General features: G+C 37.6%; 1 protein-coding gene across 1 annotated transcript in view; it reads right to left on the minus strand.

The window, feature by feature from the left end:
• Window positions 1-23,082, minus strand: part of PRIM2 (DNA primase subunit 2) — a 361,392-nt gene that overhangs the window by 100,799 nt on the left and 237,511 nt on the right. The window contains exons 9-10 of the mRNA XM_036767629.1: window positions 16,315-16,387; window positions 14,266-14,451 (exon numbers count right to left, since the gene is read on the minus strand). Of these exons, the coding sequence (XP_036623524.1) occupies window positions 14,266-14,451; window positions 16,315-16,387 (259 nt within the window). The remainder of the gene's footprint in view (window positions 1-14,265; window positions 14,452-16,314; window positions 16,388-23,082) is intronic.

Raw genomic sequence — 23,082 nt, forward strand, 5'->3', positions numbered from 1 at the left:
GGAGCCAGCTATTCATGGAGGTCAGGAGGTAGAAGTTAGTGTCATTACAACTTATACCTGTTGACCTTATGACTTGTGGGCAAAGCAGAGCAGTCAAATCCTTCCTCTACCTCTCACATATCTGAAGATGACTACAATGTCCTTCTCCTCCCCCTCAAGTCTTTTCTTCTTCAAGCCTAAACATTTCTGGCCTTCTTAAACCACACTCCACTACATGAATTTTAAAATCCATTTCCATAGGCCTACTTTTTAAAGTTCATTAGACAAAACACTTCTGCCTCCTCACCTCCATCTGTTAGTTTCTCTGGCTTCCTTCATGATTCGGTTCAAACATATAGCGGGAGACGAAGGAGGAGGCCTTTTTGCCAGAGGCCCTCCTTGATCCTTCACCCACCCATCCCTTTTCAATTACTTTCATCTATCTATCACATGAAGCTAGATATTTACTTGTTGACTCCCATATTAGAATACATACTACTTGTGAGTAGGTGCTGTGTGGTTGTTGTTTTACTTTTTAATGTTATTAGGGTTTCTTTTGTGGTTGTTGTTCACTTTTTTTGTAGCCTTGGTACTTAGCACATTGCCCGACACAGAGTTAATGCTTCATTAATGCTTCACAACCCACTAACTGACTAAGCATCTTCCTATTCCTTCAGGAGATATTCCCATGGCATGACCTGAAAGCCCTTCGCCATCCTAATAGTCCTACACAGTACTGACCATACAAATCTATCCTTGGCTTATAAATTGTCTGGCTATATAACAAATAGTAGACCTAAAAGCAAAGACAGCTAGGCAAATGCCTATGTGTTATGATTTGAAGGAGGCCAAGAAGGCCCTTCTGCTCTGAATTCCACGCTTCCCCAGGTATCATGGTCAATCAGTCAAGAAGCATGTATGATGTACATGCCAGGTACTGTGGTAGGTGGAACAGGACATGAGCATACACAAAATGTTGCAAAATAAATACAATCACCTTTCATGGGAAAGGTGCTAGCAGCTGGGTGGAATCAGAAAAGGCCTGATGTAGGAGATACCATTTGACCTGCTTTAAAGGAAGAGAGAATTTTAAAAGGCAGAGTTGAAAAAGGAGCACACCTAGGCATGAAGGAATTCCGGTGCAAAGATCAGAGATGGAATGTCACATGTGAGGATTAGCAAGAAGGTCAATGTGGTTGAATGCATGAAGCAGGGAGTGATATAAAAGAAGCCGAAATGAAGTTGTAAAGGGCTTTATATCATACAGAGAAGTTTGTATTTGATCCAACAGGATAAAATATGGAGCCTAAAATTTCACCATTAGAGGTTAATCCCTTTGAGTTCCATCCTCTTCTAAAGTTTAACTATTCATGGAAGATGTAACTAATTCACTATTAAGTCAGTAAAGTCTTACAAGGAATTCACAGGTAAGGTAACTTTACAGAATCTGGGAAGAATCCTGAGCAGCCGTAAAGTACTGAGTACCTGGGGGGAAGGAAAAAGCAAGCGACAAAGACAAATTCAAGACTATTTTATCATTTCACCTGGGGAAATATCATTTCCTTTAATCATTACCCAAGGAAGGTAATACCTGCCAGGTTCAAAAGTGTACATTTAGTGTCCAACTAGAATAAATTATAATATTTTATTCTAACTCTGGGGCATGTGACAAAGACCTTTAGGAGACTTTTAATGTCTTTATAGCCCACAATGATGTCTTACTGCCCTGAAATCATAGCACTCATATACACTACTCATTTATCAACTGATCATGTATTATACTGGCACATGGGATTGACATGGGGTGACATATTTATTGTTGTCTCATGTTGTTACTGAACTTTTCATGTGTTTGTCTATCTCTCATCTCCCCAATTAAATTGCCCTCAAAGCAAGGGCAATATTTATAATTTTTAATATCCCCACATAGCACCAAGTACAAAGTCTTGCACATAGTATGTACTCAATAAATATTTGATTAATTTAAATTTCCTAATCAGAGCCCCAACTATTTAAATATTTGGCATTTTGAATCAACTTACAAGTGCCAGGCATTAATTAATGATGATGATGAGAGCAACTAATTACCTACCTCTTGCTTAACATATTTGAATATTATTCTAACCTGTATTTGACTTTGGAAATATAGTTATGTAAATATTAGAGGTCTACATTTTGGGAGTAAGTTCTGATAGATTTTCACCAGTTTGATGGTACAGTGAGACAATGTCATTGCCTAAGATCAATAGAATGTACCCTGTTTTGTCTCGGCCAGATGTCAATGCCACTTTCTTTTATTCAACAAACAGTTTTTAGATTTCACTATGTGAAAGAGACCATGTTAGGTGATGCATGTGCTAGAATATTCCAGATAATTTAGGATTCTTACTCTAGACCCTGATTTTTTTTTTACATTTTTCATTTCCATGTGCCATCAAGCTACCATATTGGCTATCATTACACTTTATCTACATCTTCAAAATGCCGTCGGCTTTAAGTCCAAAAATTGCTCTGTTATTAACCTAAGGCATTCAGAAATTTTTTGTGCTATATTGCATCTATCTATAAGGAGAACTACCTTTGTTTTTACTTTAAATAATATCAAATTTCATGAAAGGTTTGATGATCCACAAGCAGTGGTAGGATAAGTACCTGTCAGAAGTGGGATTCCTGCATTGGAGGGATGGGAAGAGAGGAACTAGAAGAATTAGGGTTAAGACCAGTTAGTCTCTAAGTCTATGCTTTAAGTAGATTTTACTGACTGGATTTAAGAGCCCATTCATGCCTACTGCATGTTGTTCATTAATTAGTAACGTTAATTTAATAATTGTTTAATGATCAAACCAATTACGTAAGTTAAAGTAAGTTTAAGTTAAATTATTGTTACTCACATGACCTCTTTTACAACCTGCTTTGCTGAGTTTGGTCACATCAACTCTCTGCACCTTGATTTCCTTATCTATCAAATGAGAACGTTGGTCTAGATGATCATTTAGGTCCTCCCAAGTTCTAACATACTATGATTTCTTTGCTCTTTTTTTCCTAAGGATGAATTTTTTTTTTTAAATAGGCCCACATGTATCATTCTTCATCATTCTGTTCCCATTTTTATCTCGATCAGAACTTCTTAATTCCAAACTTTATGACAGTTTGGCTCATTCAATTACATTTTTAACCACGTGCCTTTCAATGATACTTGGCCAAGCTCTCATTACATCTATCAAATGAATCATTTCCCTTTCACATTCCAGACTCTAATGGGTCTTTCCTTTTCTATGTTTAATTCAGCATGAAGTATACTATAGATAGATAGATAGATAGATAGATAGATAGATAGACAGATAGACAGATATACACATATATATGTTATATATAAAATCTCTTTTGTTATTTTAGGACACCTATGATTTCAGTAGTATTGGGAATGGGTAAGGAAATTCTCTCAGATACAGTTTAACAACCATTCTTCAACTTCCAGTCTTAAAGGCAATGAAAGGTTAAGAGATTTGCAGGAATTCAGGCCTTCCAACGAGCCAACTCTCTTAACACTGTCAGCCTGCCTCTCTACATGTTTACCAAATACCATCAACAAATATGTATCTCAAAAATTGCAGTATAGAGCTAAGTGATTTTATAGTTTCGTGTTGAGGTTTCTATAAGAAAACTTAGATTTTTTTTTTTTAAAAAAAGCAGTTGTTCCTCTTGCTATCCATTTGCTTATTTCTCTGGAGAATCAATCTTTGTGCAACTAATGATGCCTGGTGAGAGTGTGTTATTTCCAAAATGACTCAGTTACTGAAGATGTGGTGACTTTCTAAGTTAATAATATTCCAATTCCCAAACTGCAACTATCATTCTGAAGAACCGTCTAATAGGCAACGGCCACTTTTTACTCCATTACACAGCCTGTCGTGATTACTTGGTACTAGTCTGATGAATCAAATGACTGATAAAAGTCATTAATGTCACATACTTAAACAAGTAGTTGCCAAAAACATTATTACTATTTAGAAGCTGCTATAAGAGAAAATGGTCATTTCTTAGACTATAATAATAATTTTGCTTAACTTGACAGTAATCACAGTAATTGATGTCTAATGACAGGCTCCTGTGATACTTACACTTTGCATGATAGTCATATTAAGATAGAATTTTTGTATTCTTTTAGGGCCCCCAAAATATACCTTCCTCAAGAAAAAAATTAGCATAACCTCAGAAGACGATAAAAACAGTATAACCAGGAAGGAAAAAAATCAGGATGCATGAATTCAATAAACACAGGTAAAAGTAAGGAGAAAAGAGATTAAAAAAATGATTAAGCAACCCATTCAGGCAGCTAGGTAGGGATAGAGCACTGCACATGGCGTCAGGAAGACCCAAGATCAAATCTGGCCTTAGATACTTATTAGCTGTGTGCCCCTGAGCAAGTCACTTAACCCTGTTTACCTCAGTTTCCTCATCTATAAAACAAGCTGGAGAAGGAAATGGCAAACCACTCTAGTATCTTGGCCAAGAAAACCCCCAATTGGGTCACGGCAAGTTGGACACAACTGAAAAATGATACAACAACAACAACGCAGCTTATTCAGGAGGGGGGAAAAGATTGCCTTATGTGAGGAGTCTGAGAAAATGAATAATTTACTTCTAGTAGCAGGGAACTTAGGGAAGATGGTGGTAATTGGGTGGTAACCCAATACTAAAGCCAGACAGTGGTATTATAACCCAATGCACTGTCCCTGTTGATTTAGGAGAAAATAGCTATATATCCACAATAAGTATATAAATAACCAGTATCTATACCAGCATACCAAGTTACTGGGAAACATCATAGGAAAAAAAAAACCTGTTGAGTACAGAGCAGTGGAAAGCTGAAGCAATAAATTAGACCTTGGCCTGACCTGCCTATATACCTCATTTACCTTGCCCTATGAGAGTGGGGGAGGGGAAGGGGGAAAAGGAGGAAAGGAGAGAAGAGGAGGATGAGAAGGAGGAGGAGGGGAGAAGAAGAGGAAGAGGAGGAGGAGGAGAAGGAGGGACAAGATGCAGTTATTTTTGTTACTGGTTTTTTGTCTTCAGTTTTTTTTAAGGGATGGATGGTGGACCTTGAGGAAGAAACATAAGGACCTGTAAATTTGGAAGTGATAATTATGAAAATGTTATATTTGGAGTTGAAGACCTGGGGTCAATTCCAAGCAACAACATTTATAGTTGTTTGACTTTGGGCAAGAATTAACCTCTTCAAGCCTCAGTTTCTTCATCTGTAAAACACTTGTATTACTTCTCACAAGGCTGTCATGAGGAAAGCCCTCATGTCAATCTCTGACAGGCTGGCATGAGAAAAGCCCTTTGTAAATTATTATTATCCTTGTAAGGGAAAGGGCCCATGTCATGGTAAAATCTAGGCTAGGAATAGGAGAGAGAGACGCTAAAGATACTGGTTACCAGCAAGGGGTCTGATGAGGTATCCAAATTTGTTGTAAATAATATCCAAGTTAAATATAGGACACGGACCCAAGTATTCCAGGCTCTAAGGCCCTATCTCTCTATTCACCATGCCATGCCATCAGACCTGCATCTGATATAAACAAGTCATATGATCATGGATAAATCACTTAACCTCTCAGTACATTAGGTAATTCTAAGACTGTAATTTGTAGAAAAGGTACTAACCTGCATTACTAGAAGGAGTTTCCTAACTGAGGAAAAGTACACCAGTAAAATTACAGGTCCAGTTCCTATTCCTAATACCCAAGCAGTTGTGGTTATAGTTCATCCTGAATGTAGTTATCAGGCAGCAAACACCATACTGACTGTTCCCCAGCCCTTTCTGAAGCTACGCTGGCTCTCAGGTAGATGACCATCTTCCAAGTGAAGGATCAGCCTATTAAGGAGGTCTCTGGCAAGAGTCTTGACAGCAGTGACTAAGAGAGACCTCCCACCTCCCCACCTACCCCCACACCATGATTGTCACAGGACAATATATTTCCTTTTCCTTTATAGAAATGGATAATAGAGGCATCCTTGAACTCCTGGGAGATAACTTCCTCTTGCCACATAACCCAGAAGATTTCAGTCAGCATTTTGTATGAGCAGTGGACCAGCTGGAATAGAATCAGCACCAGGTGCTTTGCCACATAAGAAGAGCCTAATAGCATTCAAAACCTCTTCTTCAGCTGGAAGTTCAGCTAGGGAGGCATAGATTTTTAACCTGAAATATACAGTCAGTGGCTTCAGCATTGATGGATGATGGTCTGTTGAGAACACTATGGAAGTGTTCTTCATACCTCTCCAGGATTACATCTTTGTCATTAATCAATGAGGCTCCATCAGTGCTGAGTTGTTGAGATGGACCACAGGTCTCTGGCCATAAAAAGCCTTCAGGGCAGCCCTAAATTGTTACTATCAGTGTAAAACGGAATTTCATCTGCCTTCTTACTGAGCCAAGAATCCTGTATCTCCTTGAGCTTCACTTGCACTTTATTTTTGATGGAGGTAAATGCTGCCTCCTTAGAGAGGGACAAACTGTACCGCTGGTAAGCCCTGTGGAGTTCTCATTTTTCCTTTAGCAGCATTTCATTTAGTCAAGAGGTGGAGCGTCCATTTTGTGGAACAGCATGGAATGCAGTGTCAGTTGACTGCAAACTACATTGTGGGAGGTCAGGTATAAAAAGACTAGAAATGTAGGGTGGTGCTGGGTTATGAAGAGCTTTGAACAGAGGGTTTTGTATTTAATCCTGGAGGACAGAGGTGACGTTGTCAGACCTATGCTTCAGAAGAATCACTTTAGTGGCTGAATGGAGAATGGATTGAGATGGGGGAAAGCCAAGGCAGGCGGTCTATTGCAACAGTCCAGGCATGAGGTGCTGAGGGCCTGCATTAGAATGATGGTAGCATCAGAGGAGACAAGTGGGCTTTTTCCAAGAGATATTTCAAAGGAGAAATCAACAGGCCTTGGCAACAGATTGAATATCAGAAGTAAGAGACAGTGAGGAATCCAGGATTACTTGTTGGTTATAGAATGGTGTTGCCCTCTACAGTAACGGGGGAAGAGAGAATGGAAGGGTTGAGGAGGGAAGATGATACTGATTTTACAGATAAGGACGCTGAGGTGAAATGAGATCAAATCACTTGTCCATGGTCACATACCTACTAAGTGTTAAAGCTGATACTTAAAACCATGAGTACTATCTGCAACTGCAGTGCTCTTTCCTCTAAACCACTCAGACTCTTAAAATATGCATCAATTGGCTGATGCCACACAAATTTCTATAAGCGCCTAAATGATATATGGGGAGAGGTATATGTTTATAATTACAACAGTATTTTGTCTCATAGTTTAATTTTGTAAATGTAGCATAGATTTTCAAGTAGAAGAGTTGGAGGAAGAGAAGGGAAGGGGAGGGGAGGCAGATTTGTCTAAAGTGAGAGAGGGAAAGAAAGACCCAAATCTTTTGGCGATCCTATTGTCACTGGTGGAAACTTTATAAAAGAGATAAATATTCTAGTCCTCTGCAAATGATAGAATAATGTAATTTTATCAGTATAGAATTAATCAACAAAATCTATATATGCTTTAGAACAATAATGGTTAAGTTTATTAAAAATCAGCTGTGTCTCAAAACTTGGCAGGGTATCAGTAGCAGTCTTCACCTAATAAAGGAATATATAGTATTTAACTAAAATAAGCCCAAGTTCATTAATATTTCTCTTCAGCAGACAGTCTCTAAATTTTAAAAACACTATATAAATGTAAAGGACAACTAGGTGGTTAAGAGGATAGAGTGCTGGGCCTGGAGTCAGGAAAACTCATCTTCCTGAGTTCAAATCTGGCCTCAGACATTTTACTAAGCTGTGTGATTCTGGGCAAGTCACTTAACTCTGTTTGCCTCAGTTTTCTCATCTTTAAAATGAGGGGGAAAAGGAAATGGCAAACCACTCCAGTATCTATGCCAAGAAAACCCCAAATGGGGTTACATGAAGAGTCAGACATGACTGACAAACGACTAAAAAACAACAAATATAATGGCAAACTATCATTATTATCATTTCTATTAAGATTTCCTCATTTTGAAATGCAAATTAAAACAACTCTGAGGTACCACCTCAAACCAATCAGATTGGCTAATATGACAGAAAAGGAAAATGATAAATGTTGGAGAAGATGTAGGAAAATTGGAACACTAATGCATCGCTGGTGGAGTTGTGAACTGATACAACCATTCTGGAGAGCAATGTGGAACTGTACAGAAAGGGCAATAAAACTGTGTATTCCTTTTGATCCAGCAACACCACGACTAGGTCTGTATCCCAAAGAGATAAAAAAGGGGGGGGGGGGGGTAAAAGGATACACATGTACAAAAATATTTATAGTAGCTCTTTTTGTGGGGGCCAAGAATCGGAAAATTGAGGAGATGCCCATCATTTGAAGAATGGGTGAACAAACTATGGTATATAAATGTAATGGAATATTATTGTTCTATAAGAAATGCTGAGCAGGAGGATTTCAGAAAAGACTGGAAAGACTTACATGAACCACTAAGTGAAGTGAACAGAACCAGGAGAACATTGTACACAGTAACAGCAACATCATGCAACTAGCTCTTCTCAGCAATATAATGATCCTAGACCCCCATTCCAAAAGACTCATGATGGAAAAAGCTGACCACATCCAGAGAAAGAACTATGGAGTCTGAATGCAGAATGAGGCACACTATTTTCTCTTTTTTTGTTGTTTTTTGTTTTTTCTTTTCCCTTTTGTTTGTTATTTTCTCTTTTTTTGTTGTTTTTTGTTTTTTCTTTTCCCTTTTGTTTTGGTTTTTCTTTAGCAACATGACTAATGTGAAAATGTGTCTAACACGATTGCACATGTATAACCTCTATTAGATTGCTTACAGTCTTGGGGAGGGAAAAGAGAAGGGAGAGAGGGAGAAAAATTTGGAACTCAAAATCTTACGAAAATTAATGTTGAAAACTATGTTTACATGTAATTGGAAAAAAATAAAAATACTATTAAGGAAAAAAATCCTCAGTTTACTACTTAAAAGATAATGAAACCATTGAGTTTTACTGTGTAGAAGAGCTTCGTTAAATCTAGTCATTTCTACCTTCAAGACATCTCTCAATTAGTCCCTTTCTCTCCATTCACCATCCTACTTCTGGATCTCTTCGTTTCTTGGCTGGGCCGTTGCAATAACCTCCTAATTTGCCTGTCTGGCTCAAGATTCCCTCTATCTCAATCCATCCTCCACTCAGCCACCAAAGTGATTCTCCTGAAGGACAGGACTAACCACGTCGGACCTCCCCTCCCCCAATAAACTCCAATGGCTCCCTACTACCTTCAGGATCAACTATAAAGTCATTTGTGCGGCACATAGAGCACAGCATCTGGCCCTTTCCTACCCTTGCAGTCTTCTTACAGTGGACTCCTAAGACCCAACAACTCTAGTCTACCTGCATTTCCCTTATTCTCCACTCTATCTCCCATCTCCATGTCTTTGTACACATAGTTCCCCATGCTTGGAATTCTCTTTATCCTCAACTCTACCTCTTAGCGTCCTTCAAAATGCAGCTTAAATTCCACCTTCTACAGGAGGCAATGCTAATGCCTTTTCCACCGGCTCTCAACCTTTTATGTACCTAATTATTTATATATTGTTTCCCCCACTAGAATGGACAAAAGATTCGGGGTTTCTTTTTTTCTATCTTTGTATACCTATTACACACCTTTGTACGTCTATTGCCTCCTGGTACATTTGTTGTTCAGTCACTTTTCAGTCATGTACGTTTCATGGCCCCATTTGGCTTTTTCTTGGCAGAGATACTGGACTGGTTTGCCAATTCCTTCTCCAGCTCATTTTACAGAGAAGAAAACAGGGGCAAACAGGGTTAAGGGACTTGCCCAGGGTCACACAGCTAGTAAGTGTGTGAGGCCAGATTTTGAACTCAGCAAGATGAGTCTTCCTGACTTCAGGCTTTATCCACTGCACTACCTGGCTGTCTGTCCTGGTACATAGTAAGCATTTAGTGCTTTTTGGCTGACTGACTGCAATGCTGTGTGGGGTTGTGTAGGTATGTATGACATTACACACAGTCACCATCTTCAGCAGAGTTTTCAGTATCCTGTGGCTAGTTTTTAATGGGATGATTGCTATGTTAAATATCATCTATTAAAAATGAGCCATGGGTTACTGAGAGCTACAAAAAAGTTTCTAATAGACTGAATCTGCTATATAGAGCAATAAGTCTTTCTAAATGGCACTTCTTAGCCTGTCAATCCTCTGTACTAAGAGGATTATTTTTATATAGCGTGCATCATTTAGCATAGCTCTGTTTAACTGAACAGAATTTTCACAAACCAAGCTGCCCTTAAAATCATTTCTCTGCAAAGGACATCAGAAAAAAAGAGATAGCTAAGTCCATTCAAATAAGTACATACATCTCCCCACCCTAAAGGTGGATATAACAACAGGATACCAAACAGATGGAGAAGTAACATGAGGTCAGAGAGTAGGTCAGGATTATAGTCAGGAACACATGGATTCAAGCCCTATCTCAATACACCTGATCACCATCATCTTCACCAATATGATGACAAGTCATTTGTATATGGAGCATTAAGGCTAGCCAAATGCTTTACCTGCATTATTTCATTTGATTCTCAAACGCTACAGACAGGTGCTCTTATCATCTCCATGTTACAGAGGAAGAAATGGAGGCTGAAAGAGGTTAAGGGTCAAAGAGCTAGTAAGGTGTCTGAGGTAGGATTTGAACAGGAATCTTTCTGACAAGGAAGTCCAGTGCCCTATGCCCCACTACTTTACACACCAGCTGCCTGACCATGAGCAAAGCACTTAAACTCTCAGTCTCCCTGACAACTCTCTAAGAGGATGATAAGAATTTGAAAGAATATAAGTTCCTTGATGATAGAGATTATGCCATTTTTCTCTTCATGTCTCCAGAACCTAGAAGAGTACTGGATACATGGTAAGCATTTAATAAATTCTTTTTTGAATAAACGAATGAAGTGACACACTGTGGATATGCATAAATAGAAGGGAGTTGCTGACGCTGATGAACTAACTCACAGATCCAGACCAGGAAAAAAAAAAACCCAAAATATAAAAACAACTTAACTAGCCATAAGCTTCTCATGTACCGTGTAATTTATAATGCCTACAACCAAAATAACATACTTACTGTAATCAATAACAGACTAATGAAAATATGGGCCTCTTAGATATTTACTTAGAAAACTAAAAACACTCATTGATTTCCATTTTAAAATAACTTCAAAAGAAAATTACTTTCATATCACAAAACGAAAAAAAAAATCAAATATGACATTTTTGTTCACCAGTGAAAAAGTTTCTTACATTTGCATATTTTAAAAGGAAAATTTCAAAACTAAATGCATGACAGCATTCTCGTCTTGCCAGCAAATATCTGTTTCAGGCAGTAGCCACAGTCTGACAAGCTGTGACTATTTTTAACAAATAGGTACTTTCTCTTGCTTCGGACCCTGCTCACATAAATGTATCAGATCAAAAAAAAAAAAAAATTCACCCCCAGGAATCTAAGAAGCAATGCCCCAAATTGTTTTAAAGCAAATCCCTATTATATGAACCATTCTAATCTGAAATGATTCTATGGACAATTTTCAATGTATTCTGCCTTCAGTACACACCTGGAAAAATGTCCACTGTTTTTTACACTATAAAAGGATCTGGCCTTTTTCAACTGGGTACACAGCTGCAGACATAATAAAGTCTTGGCTGTATGATTTACTTGGTAAATGTCCCATGCTCTATAAATTATCTTTCCTTGGGGGAAAAAAAAAACTTGAATTTACTCCATGCTGCAGTGCATAGAAAGGAAGGAGGAGGATGAATATATTTTCTAATTAAAACCTAATATCTGGCATTAATGGAAAAAGTACTCCATGATTACTATAGATAGGCATATAAGGAATTACTCAAGTTTGTAAAACTTAGGGTAATCAGTCTTATATTGAAATTGCTTGGCTCCAAGCTAAAGTGTTTTCTATACTAGATTGGTGGGGGGAGGGGGGGGCCGGGAGGGAGGGAACCATTGCACTCTTATTTGCTATTTTAGTTCCTAGATGTCTCATCTCCTTCTATCATTGTTTCATAAAGAATATATCTCATAGGGGAAGCTAGGTGGCACAGTGAGTAGAGCACCAGCCCTGGAGTCAGGAGGACCTGAGCTCACATCCGACCTCAGACACTTGACACATGTACTAGCTGTGTGACCTTGGGCAAGTCACTTAACCCCAATTGTCCTGCCCCTCCAAAAAAAAAAAAGAATATATGTCATATAGAATGCTCAGAGGAAAATATAACTCCCCAAAGCCAACTAGAGAATTGTAATTCCTGCTATCAACATCAAATAGCTGGAGGGAGGGAAGGAGGGAGAACTACTTTGCACAGTTCTTTTTACTTTTCATTACCGTGTTGTTTCCAAAATACATAGAGGCCTTTGTAATTTTTTCAGATATGGTGCATTTATAAATACTGAGAGGTAGCATGGTGTATACAGGGCTACATAATAACAATAATTATCATTAGCATTATAATTATTAGCATTATCTACCTACTATCGGGTTTGAAGCATTTTTAATATACTATCTGATTTGAACTATTTCCTATCTCATGATGTAGCTGATATTTTATCACAACGACTCTATGAGGTAGTTAATGTCTCCATTTTACAGATGAGGAAAGTAAGGCTAATTCCATTATGTAACCTGCCAGTAAGTGCTGAAGGCCAAATTCAGACCCAAGGTTTCCTGACTCCTCTCCACTACCCATGTTGCCTTCCCTATGTGGCATAATGGCCAGCGTGCTAGACTTGGGAGTCAGGACGACTGGAGTTCAAACCTGACCTCTTGAATTAGCTGTGTGACCACAGATACGTCACGAAATCTTTTTCAGCTCCATTTTATAGATGACTATAATAACACCTATAAAATCTACCTTACGGGGTTTCTATAAAGCTCACATAAGCTAATATAAAGTACTTTTCAAATTTGAAAGTGCTATATGAATGTCAATGATTAATGAGCTTCTTTGAACCTGAACTATAAATCTGTTGATCAATCAACAAGTATTCATTAAGCACCTACTATGAACCAGACGCCACACAAGGTTCTGGGAATATAGAACAAGAAAGAAATAGTCTCTGCCCTCCAGGCACTTCCATTCTACTAGGACAGAGGTGGGCCTTGAGGCCACATGACCCTCCAGGTCCTCAAGTGCAGCCCTTTGAATGAATCCAAACTTCACTGAACAAATCCCCTTAAAAAAAGGACTGGTTCTGTAAAATTTGTACTCAGTCAAAAGGCTGCGCCCAAGTGTAATGGCAAGCAAAGTGGGACTTTTCCCTGTTTTTTTCTTTTGGAGTGCTTCTCAGCACTAAGGCAATCAGGTGCCTTTGACTGAGTCTTGCCTTTGTTTCAACAAAAGAGTCTTTGATTGAATCAAGTCTTTGATGACCTGCTTAAGTCACAAGGAAGCCTAAGTCACATGAGTTTCAGTCACATGGTTGTGACACCCTCTGACCCTGAAGAAGTGTATATATACTCTGAGGTTAGCATTTTGCTTTGGGGGCTCACTCATTGGAAGAGCGGTCCCTTGACTTGGCCAGATGAGACTCTGGGTAGCCGTTAAGGAGCTCCCCTCTCCCCCCAATTTGAAAAACCAGATGTTGGTGCTGCTCTCTCTCTCTGTCTCTCTCTCTCTCTCTTTCTCCCCTAACTATGTATGTATTGCTATGGACAGACAGAAGCTCTGTCTGTTGATTTATGTTATTTGCTCTGTTTACATAATTTCTGCTTGTAATTTCTGTTTGTGTTTTCTCTGAAGTTCAGGGTGCTTTCTCCCCTGAACTAAGTGAATGATATATGCATGTTTAACTAAAGTGAGATTGTAAACCCCTTAAAGTTGCTTTCGTTAGAAAAGCAGATCAAAGAAGCTGTGCTAGCAGCCCTCCTGCATGCTGGTATTACTGGCCTTATAACTCCACAGCGGCTGCAACCAGAAGGCCATATGTGGCCTCAAGGCCGCAGGTTCCCCACCCCTATACTAGAAGAAACAACATGTACTCATATAAGCAAAGCACAAAATATAAAGTAATTTCATAGGGCAAGGAGATTCAATTTCAGAGATGTGAAAGATACCACTCTGGGTTTTCAGAATAAATGAAAAAATATGAACCAGGCTAGTTAAAACTTAACAGGATAAGTAAATTTCTGATTTAAAAAAAAATTACCTTGTCTGTATCCACTTTTCCTTTGATAAATTCTAGCTTCCAGAACTGCAGAGCTTGCTCCAGTGTTAAGCCAATTCCCTTCAGGAAAAGACCGTATTGCATTCGGCCACCATGTCGAAGATGATGATGTTCTCGCAAAGCTTTATGCAACTGACGCATACAAAGTGGGAATGATTTCACAGCAAGCTGTAAGGAAAATAGTTTATGGCTATGAGGCAGATTAACTATTTGACTCACAGTATTTATCTAGTGAAATTATAAATTCATTCTACTTGGAAAAACTAAGAACTAAAGAGATACATTGAAGAATCACTATGATTGAAAGATAAACAGACAGATGGACAGATAGGTAGTCATGGTTTCTAATCACAGCCACATAGAACAAAAAAAAACACCTATTATACTAGAGTAAAAGAAAATACAAAGACAATGAACATAATAATGCAGGCCAATCTCACATCTGGAGCCACTATCACTAAGCACTGTCACTCTATGTCATACTGTCCTAGTTTCAACACTCAAATCTATGCCTTTCTAATAGAGAATACAGAATTGAACAAAAAAGCAAGACAAGGATGGCATTTTTCCTGCAAATTACAAAAAAAAAAGTCTCCTTGTTTGAGCATAAAACATACACAGTCAGAAGAGCTGTCAATAAAATTAATAAAGATCCAACTCTATTCCCTTACTTTAAAGGGTTATCTTTTCCTTTCAGAAAGCAACTAGAGATGAAGGCTCAGGTCATTCATCCAGCAATGCACAACAGGCACAGACCTCAGAAAGGTGTGAGACTGATGAAAGAGCTGTTTCAGAAGATTTAAGGATGGACAAGTTAGAACAAGTTCCAACTAACTTGTGTGAGGTTGCTAATCAATTCTATTCCTATTTCTGGGAATCTGAAAAGTAAGCACTTTATTACAGTATTTGAAGGCAAAAGGTTGGATGTGAACTCTGGTTCATTTCTACAAGCATTCATAATTTTCTCTTATGTGGTTTGCCTTATTATGATTCAATTTAACTTCCTTATCACTTAAAACTCAGTATATTTTTAATTAGTGTATATGACAGGATGATAAGTCCTAGTATATTTGTTTACTAATTAATCACTCTATTACTGAGATTTCTTTCTAGCTCTTTTTCCTTTCTTTTTTGTATGGTAAGGCTAGGGATAAGGGTGTAATTCGTGGTAGATGAATGGACTGCTGCCTAGGAATAGCAGATATCCTGGAAGATTCTTAAAAAACTCATTCATTCTACCAAGAAAACTTGCTTCCTCAGGTATGAGGTACACTGAGTTTCTGAGGTCCCTTCCAGCTTCGTAACTCTAAGAAATAGTTTATGTGTCTAGAGAACTACACAGTAGCTTAAAAAAAATGTATTCTCCATTACTATAGTTTCATTCCAAGGACACATGTCTATGATTGTGGAAATTTTAATTTCTTCTTATCCAAACGTATAAAATCTTTGTTTCCATATATGAATACCATTTACCTACCCTATCTTAAGGAAATTTCACTTAAGGAATACTACTTGAATTGCTCTTTTTAATTTCTTGGTTCAGATCCATGATTTTATTACTACAAGAGACTCCTAGTAAGGAAACTCCTACTACCAATGCAGATCAACAACTGTTTGGCAATCTATAATTTTATTAAGGCACTAGGAGTAAAAAGGACTTACACAGGGTCACAAAGAGATGTGTCAAAGATTGGGATTTGAACAGTAGTCTTCCTAACTCTAAAACTAGACCTCTATCTACTCCTCCTTCTTGTATGATTTCTGATTGCAAATAGTTTTTTCCCCTCACTCTAAGGTAAAAAAGGTTACTAGGTATAAGAAATTTAATTATCTTGAATACTTTTGGGAAAAGCTTTTCTTTCTGATAAATTATTCTAAACATGTTCTTATTAAAAACTAATCCTTTTCTTAAAGAATGCCTGTATATTTTCTATATTTCCAGAACGTAGCAGAGTGGCTAGCACATAGTAGACACTCAGCAAATGCTTATTGATTGATTTACATGAAAATTCTAAAGGACATGGTACTTACAGAATCAAGCTGATCCAGTGAAATTTTTCCCATATTTCTTTGTGCACTATAATCTTGACCAACGTAGGAATGACTAAGGTAAAAAAAAACACACATGAAAATATTAAGATTTTTATCTACACTATATAGGTCGCTTCATTTAAAAATTTAAAATTCTAATTCTATAAAGGTTAAATTCAAAATTATATGATATTTCACAAAAAAACCTCAGTCTTAATAATGGCAATTAATTCACAAACCTATAAATAGTACGTACCCTTTAACATAGTGTTATCATTACTAAGCTTATGCCCTACAGTGATTAAAGTGATTTAGGAGGTAAAGGACCCAAATGCACAAAAATGTTCATAAAGCAATTTTTCTCACTGACAATCACCAGAAACAAAGCAGACACCCACCAGTTAGGAAAGGCTGAGCGAACCAGATAATAATAAATGCAAAATGGTTGGATTAAGAAAAACCTACAAAAATTGTATGAACTGATACAGAGCAAAGTGAGTAGAATCACTGATTGTAATACTGTAAAGGACAAAAACTTTGGAAAAACTTAAGAACTCCAATGAATGCAATGACCAATCTTGACTCCAGAAGACCAATGATGAAAAGTAGTTCCCACTTCTTGGTAGAGAGGTGACAGACAACAGGTACAGAATGAGCCATATATTTTCAGAGATAGCCTATGTGTAAATTTGTTTTGCCTCACTATACTCATTTATTTATCTTAAGGGAAGCTATGTAGTGCAGTGGATAGAGTATCAGGCCTGAAGTCAGGAAGACACATCTTCCTGAGTTCAAATTTGGCCTCAGTCATTTACTAGCTGTGTGACCATGGGCAAGTCATTTAACCATTTGCCTCAGTTTCCTCATCTGTAAGATAAGCTGGAGAAGGAAATGGCAAATCACTCCAGTATCTCTGCCAAGAAAAAGCCAAATGGAGTAATAAAGATCTGGACATGATTGAAAAACAAATGAACCACAACACTAATTTATTTATAAGAGATGGCTTTATTGGTAGAGGAGAGAATGTTCTACGGGAAGGAGAGGAGGACAGGTAGTGATATAATTATGCAAAAAATAAGAAAAGGGAAAACAGTCAAGTACTACCACATTAAAGTTGATACAGTACTTGGTAATTGACTATCCCCATTTAACAAATGTGAAAACTGAGGCTTAGAGAGAATAAGTAGTTTATCTAAGGTTTTTCATCTAGTGCGTAGTGGTACTAAGAGGCAAACCCAAAGTTTTTATCAAAAGCTTCTGACAAGATTCTTTCCACAATGTTGAAAATAAGAAAAAAATATATATCATGCTTGCCCAAGAAATGTGATTATCCATCCTATACATTTTAACTGATTTTGTTTATAAGTCTATATGGTTTGTTTTAATGTTGGACCTGTTAAAATATTACTTTATAAAAATGCAATTGTTTGTAATGCTAGCAAATCCCAATGGCACTTATAACAAGGGTATTTATTTTGTGATCAATCAGGTCAGGTATGTTACTAAGAAGATTTAAAGCCTCCAGAGGGCAGTAGCACATACAAGGGATAAAATATCCAAAAGCGGGGAGCAATAATTCACAAACCAATTGCATAAATAAATACATTTGCTTTGACTACATTATAGGATAGTTAGATTCAAAAAGCAGGTTGAACAGTTCAACAAGTTTTGATTCATGGAAAACATTAAGCTGGAAGGAGACCTCAAGTAGTATGTGGTCTGATTTTTCCTCTGCCTTGCTTCATTTAATATTTTTAGCAAAGATTTAGATGAAGACAAAGATGGTACCCTCTCAAAATTATAGAGGACAAGAAGTTGGGCATGGTAGCCAACGTACTGAATAACAGAATTGGAATTCAAAAAAATGTTAACAGATAGGAATGATAGGCTGTATATAAGAAGGTGACATTTAAGAGGGATGAATATAAAGTCTTGTGTTTAAGTTCAAAAGAATTATCTGGAAAAGTATCAAGAAAGAGGACATTTGTAAATTAATGTGAGACAGGCCTAGAAAATTGGGAGTCAACTAGCATGCAACAGCCATCTAAAAAAATTACTGTAATCTTTGGCTGCACTAACAGAAATATATTAAACAACAGTATTCCTTTCAGGATGGCATATTTTTAGGAGTAGGAATCTAGTAGGACTGAATTTATGATTTCATTAACAGGGTACTCCTGGATAACGAAATGCCATCCACCAGGGAATCTTCTCTGCATATGGTCTCATAGTCACCAATCTGGTGCCTACCTGGAGGCCCAGGTGGGCACTATCAGATTAGTGAGAGTTCTCCATAAATATTTCAACCTAGACTCACCAGCTGGTACTCTCTGATCATTTTAATATTATTCCCCTCTTTTTTAACCCTTTCTTTCCACCTCTAGCTCTGGAAATAGTAGTCAAGTTAACATTACTATTCTTTGAAAGAACATGTCAATCAATTGCCCTATGGCCTCCACTCCCCACCCCTGTGACTTCCCAGTCCAAAACACCCATCTCCATCTTATATATGTTGTCTTACCTTATTAAAATATAAGTTCCTTGAGAGTAAGGACTGTTTTCTTTTATTGTTTGCATTCTCAGCCTTTACCACAGTTCCTAGCACACAGGAAGCACTAAATAAATGTTCCCCTTTCCACACAGCCCCCACCCCATTCATTCCCTTAGATTTTAAGTAATTTATTTACCTCAGGTCACCCAAACAGTACGTGTCAGAGTCAGGCCTTGGACCCAAGTCTTCCCAGCTCTGATCTGGAGGTTAGCTCTCTACCTACTACACTATACCACAAAGTAACACAGACAAATTCAAGCATGTTCACCATTGGCACCAAAACCACATCACATGAAGACTGGCTAAAGGAAATGTTCAACCTGGGGAAAGACAACTTAGGGAGATGTTTGGTGGTCTTTAAATATTTCAAAGGTTTTTACAATCAAGATTTAGTTTGTATTCTGGTTGGTTGCAGAGTAGAGAACCAGGACCTATGAGTGAAAATTATAAAAAAAGAAAATTGTGGCTTAATGTAAGGAAGCACTTCTTAAAAAGTAAAAGTTTGCTGAAAATGGGACTGTCTGCTTCCAGAAGTAATGAGCTCCTTATTCCTGGAAGTATTCAAGTAAAAGCTAATAAGCCATGTGGCACAGACTCCGTAGAGGAGATCCATGCCTCAAGTAGATGGACTAGATAAAATAACTTCTAAGGTCCCTCCAACTGTGAAATTCTATAAGCAGAGAAGGACTAACCAAGGTTAGATCATATGAATTTATAGTGTACTGAGTAAATTCAATTCTGGGATTTTCTTCAGTAAAACTCAGAAGCCCAGGCCAGACAAGTCCAAAAGCATTTATTAAATTGTCTATTGTGTGCCAGGCACTGTGCTAAGTCCTGAAGATACAAAGAAAGACCAAAAAAAAAAATCCCTGATCTCAAAGAGTTCACATTCTAATTGGAAGAAAATATACAAAAAACTATGTACAAACAAAAGATATAATATATTGGAAATAATCTCAGAGAAATAATCTCAGATTATAGAGGACTGAGAAAGACTTCTTGCAAAAGGCAGGATTTTAGAAGACTTGAAGAAAACCACAGAAGCCTGAGGCAGAGATAAGGAGGGAGAAGTTCCAGGCATGGAGGACAGCCAGGATAAATGCAATCATAAATTGGAGTGTCCAGTGCCACCAAGGAGGCTAATGTCACTGAATCATAAAGTATGTGGAAGGGAGTCAAGTATAAACACATAGCAGGAACTCCAGAACACTATAAAGTCAAGGAGACTGATTTAGATGGGAATATAAGTGTGGGAGTAGAGCAGGGGTTCTTAACCTTAATTGTCATGGACCACTTTGGAATTACGGTGATTCCTTTTCAGACTGAAGTTTTTAAATGCATAAAATAAAATGCATAGGACTACAAAGGAAACAAATTATGTTGAAATAAAGATGTAAATCCCCCTTCCCTCCATTCAAATTCAAGGTCAGTTAATTCTAGGTAGGAAGGATGAATTTATACACAGGACTGTAATACTGGATGACATAATTGGGGAAGCAGGAGGTTGGGAGGTAAGTCAGAAGGATATGCCAGTGCAAAAGATGGCAGAATTCAGTCAATGAAAAAGTTAATGGAATTAACCACTGATGAAATCCCACTGTGAATGTTGGTAAGATGGAATATTAATGCAGCATTGGATACTGCTGCAAACTCTGATCCCAACAGCTGTTTCTGGACTTGAATGTTGTTATTCTTCAGTTGTGTCCAACTCCTCATAATGCTATTTCAGGTTTTCTTGGCAAAGACACAGGACTGGTTTGCCATTTCCTTCTCCAGCTCATTTTTATGAATAAGGAAACTGAGGCAAATAGGGTTAAGCAACCCGCTCAGGGTCATACAGCTAGTAAGTATCTGGGGTCAGATTTGAACTGAGGAAGTGGAGTCTTCCTAACTTCAGGCCTGATACTCTATCCACTCTAGGGCTGGTACTCTATCTACTGTGCCATCTAGCTGTCCCTTTGGGCTTGACAGTGGCCAATATATAGCTTTGATAGAAAGATAGGACTGAAGGCTTTGGCCCCTTCCTACCTTCTTACAACTTACTCCCTTAAACATATACTGTGACCCAGTGACAAAGGCCTGCCTACACTTTCTCACACATGACATACCATTGCTCTCATCTCCCAGTGTTATGTTTTTGCACTGGCTGATCCTCATGCCTAGAATGCCCCACATACGCACTTCTGTCTCTTAGTTTCCCAGTCTTCCTTCAAAATTGAGCTCACTGACTTCTCTTTTCAGATTACTTTTATAAATGCTATATATTCCACTAGAATATAGTGCTCCTTGACAGCAGGGACTGGGTTTGTGTCTTTGTCTTTCCTTGTATCCCTTAGGCTTAGCACAATGCCTGGTATATACTAAATGCTTAACAAATACCTGTTGACTAACGCAATCCTACAAACCTCACTCCCAGGTTGTGACATTAATCAAAGACCATATTTCAAAAATACTTCTTAAACATAAAATAAGCATATGATTAAACATACAAACAACTTAAAACTTTTAGGAAGTAGAAATTACAAAATTCACAAGACCTCTCTTCTTTAGAATATAACATAGCACCTTTTGTCTACGATGCAAAGTACCATTAACATTAGTGTTTCAATTATATTTCCATTAACTAGCAAGGGTCATCAAAAATGGCAGATAATTACCACAACTAAATCAAGGTCCTTGATCTGTGCCTGTGGCATAGAAGAATCAAATCGATAATCCTGATGGGTGGTGCTTTTCTTAAGCAGCATGGAACAACACTAGACTATCCACAAATAATCTCCAAAGACAGGAATACAAGGTAGACAACTAGAAATTAATACTATATTTTCTTCATTGTCCTTTTAATTTTACAGTTGACTTAAAGGAGAATCAAGTATTATCTTCATTTTACAAATGAATAAATTGAGTTGAAAAGGAAAATGACTTGTCCAAAATAACAAAGCCATATCTTTTTCCAGAACTTCTAATGCCTCACGTATTACCCATGGCTGTCAAATCAAATAAAATAACTTGAGAGGAAAAAAAATCTGAAGGAAATGATGGCACTTGGCTTTAGGAAGACTGTGAGAAACAACACCTTTCCTAAATGTGCTACATAACAGGAAATCGACATATGAAGCATAGGTATATGGTAAGGGAAAAAACGACATGACCTCAAGTCAGTAATGTGCTAATCTTAAAAAAGTACGACTGCAACTGAACAAAGAGTATATTACATAAGAAACCAACAAGTAATATTCCCACTACCCTTTGGACAGGTTTCATGCTTTTTAGTTCTCTTTAGAAAATCACATCCTTTTAAAAAAATAGAATAGAACTACAAAGAAAAGAAATGAAAAAATATAGGAATGGGTACCATATAAAATTTAAAATTAAAAACAGGTAACAAAAAAAGGTTTAAATTTCATTTCTTCCATTAAGAAAAATGGGAAGAAATGGTATCTACTTTTTATATTTTAACACAAAAACAGAAAATGGAGTTTAGACAGTTAAATTAGATGCCAAATAACAATTCCATAGCAAAGAAGTGATCTGTGAGCATTCGGGTGGGTTTTCAGTTTTGTTTTTTTTTTTGCACTTTAATGCTTTTTCATTTTTTCTTTCTAATTATTATTTATTTAATATTTTTAGTTTTCAGCATTGATTTCCACAAGAGTTTGAATTACAAATTCTCTCCCCATTCCTACCCTCCCTCCCACTCCAAAATGGCATACATTCTGACTGACCCATTCCCCAGTCAGCCCTCCCTTCTGTCACCCCACTCCCCCCTCCCCATCCCCTTTTCCTTTACTTTCTTGGAGGGCAAGATAGAGTTCTAGACCCCATTGCCTGTATATCTTATTTCCTACTTGCATGCAAAAAGATTTTTTTGGAACATCTGCTTTTAAAACTTTGAGTTCCAAATTCTCTCCCCTTCTTCCCTCCCCACCCACCCTAAGAAGGCAAGCAATTCAACATAGGCCACATGTGTATCATTATGCAAAACCCTTCCACAATACTCATGTTGTGAAACACTAACTATATTTTGCTCCTTCCTATCCTATCCCCCTTTATTCAATTTTCTCCCTTGACCCTGTCGCTTTTTGAAAGTGTTTGCTTTTGATTACCTCCTCCCCCTATCTGCCCTCCCTTCCATTATCCCCCCTTTTTAATCTCCTTCCTCCTTCTTTCCTGTGGAGTAAGATACCCAATTGAGTGTGTATGTTATTCTCTCCTCA

Source organism: Trichosurus vulpecula, chromosome 7 (genome assembly GCF_011100635.1).
Source record: "Trichosurus vulpecula isolate mTriVul1 chromosome 7, mTriVul1.pri, whole genome shotgun sequence".
NCBI lineage: Eukaryota > Metazoa > Chordata > Mammalia > Diprotodontia > Phalangeridae > Trichosurus > Trichosurus vulpecula.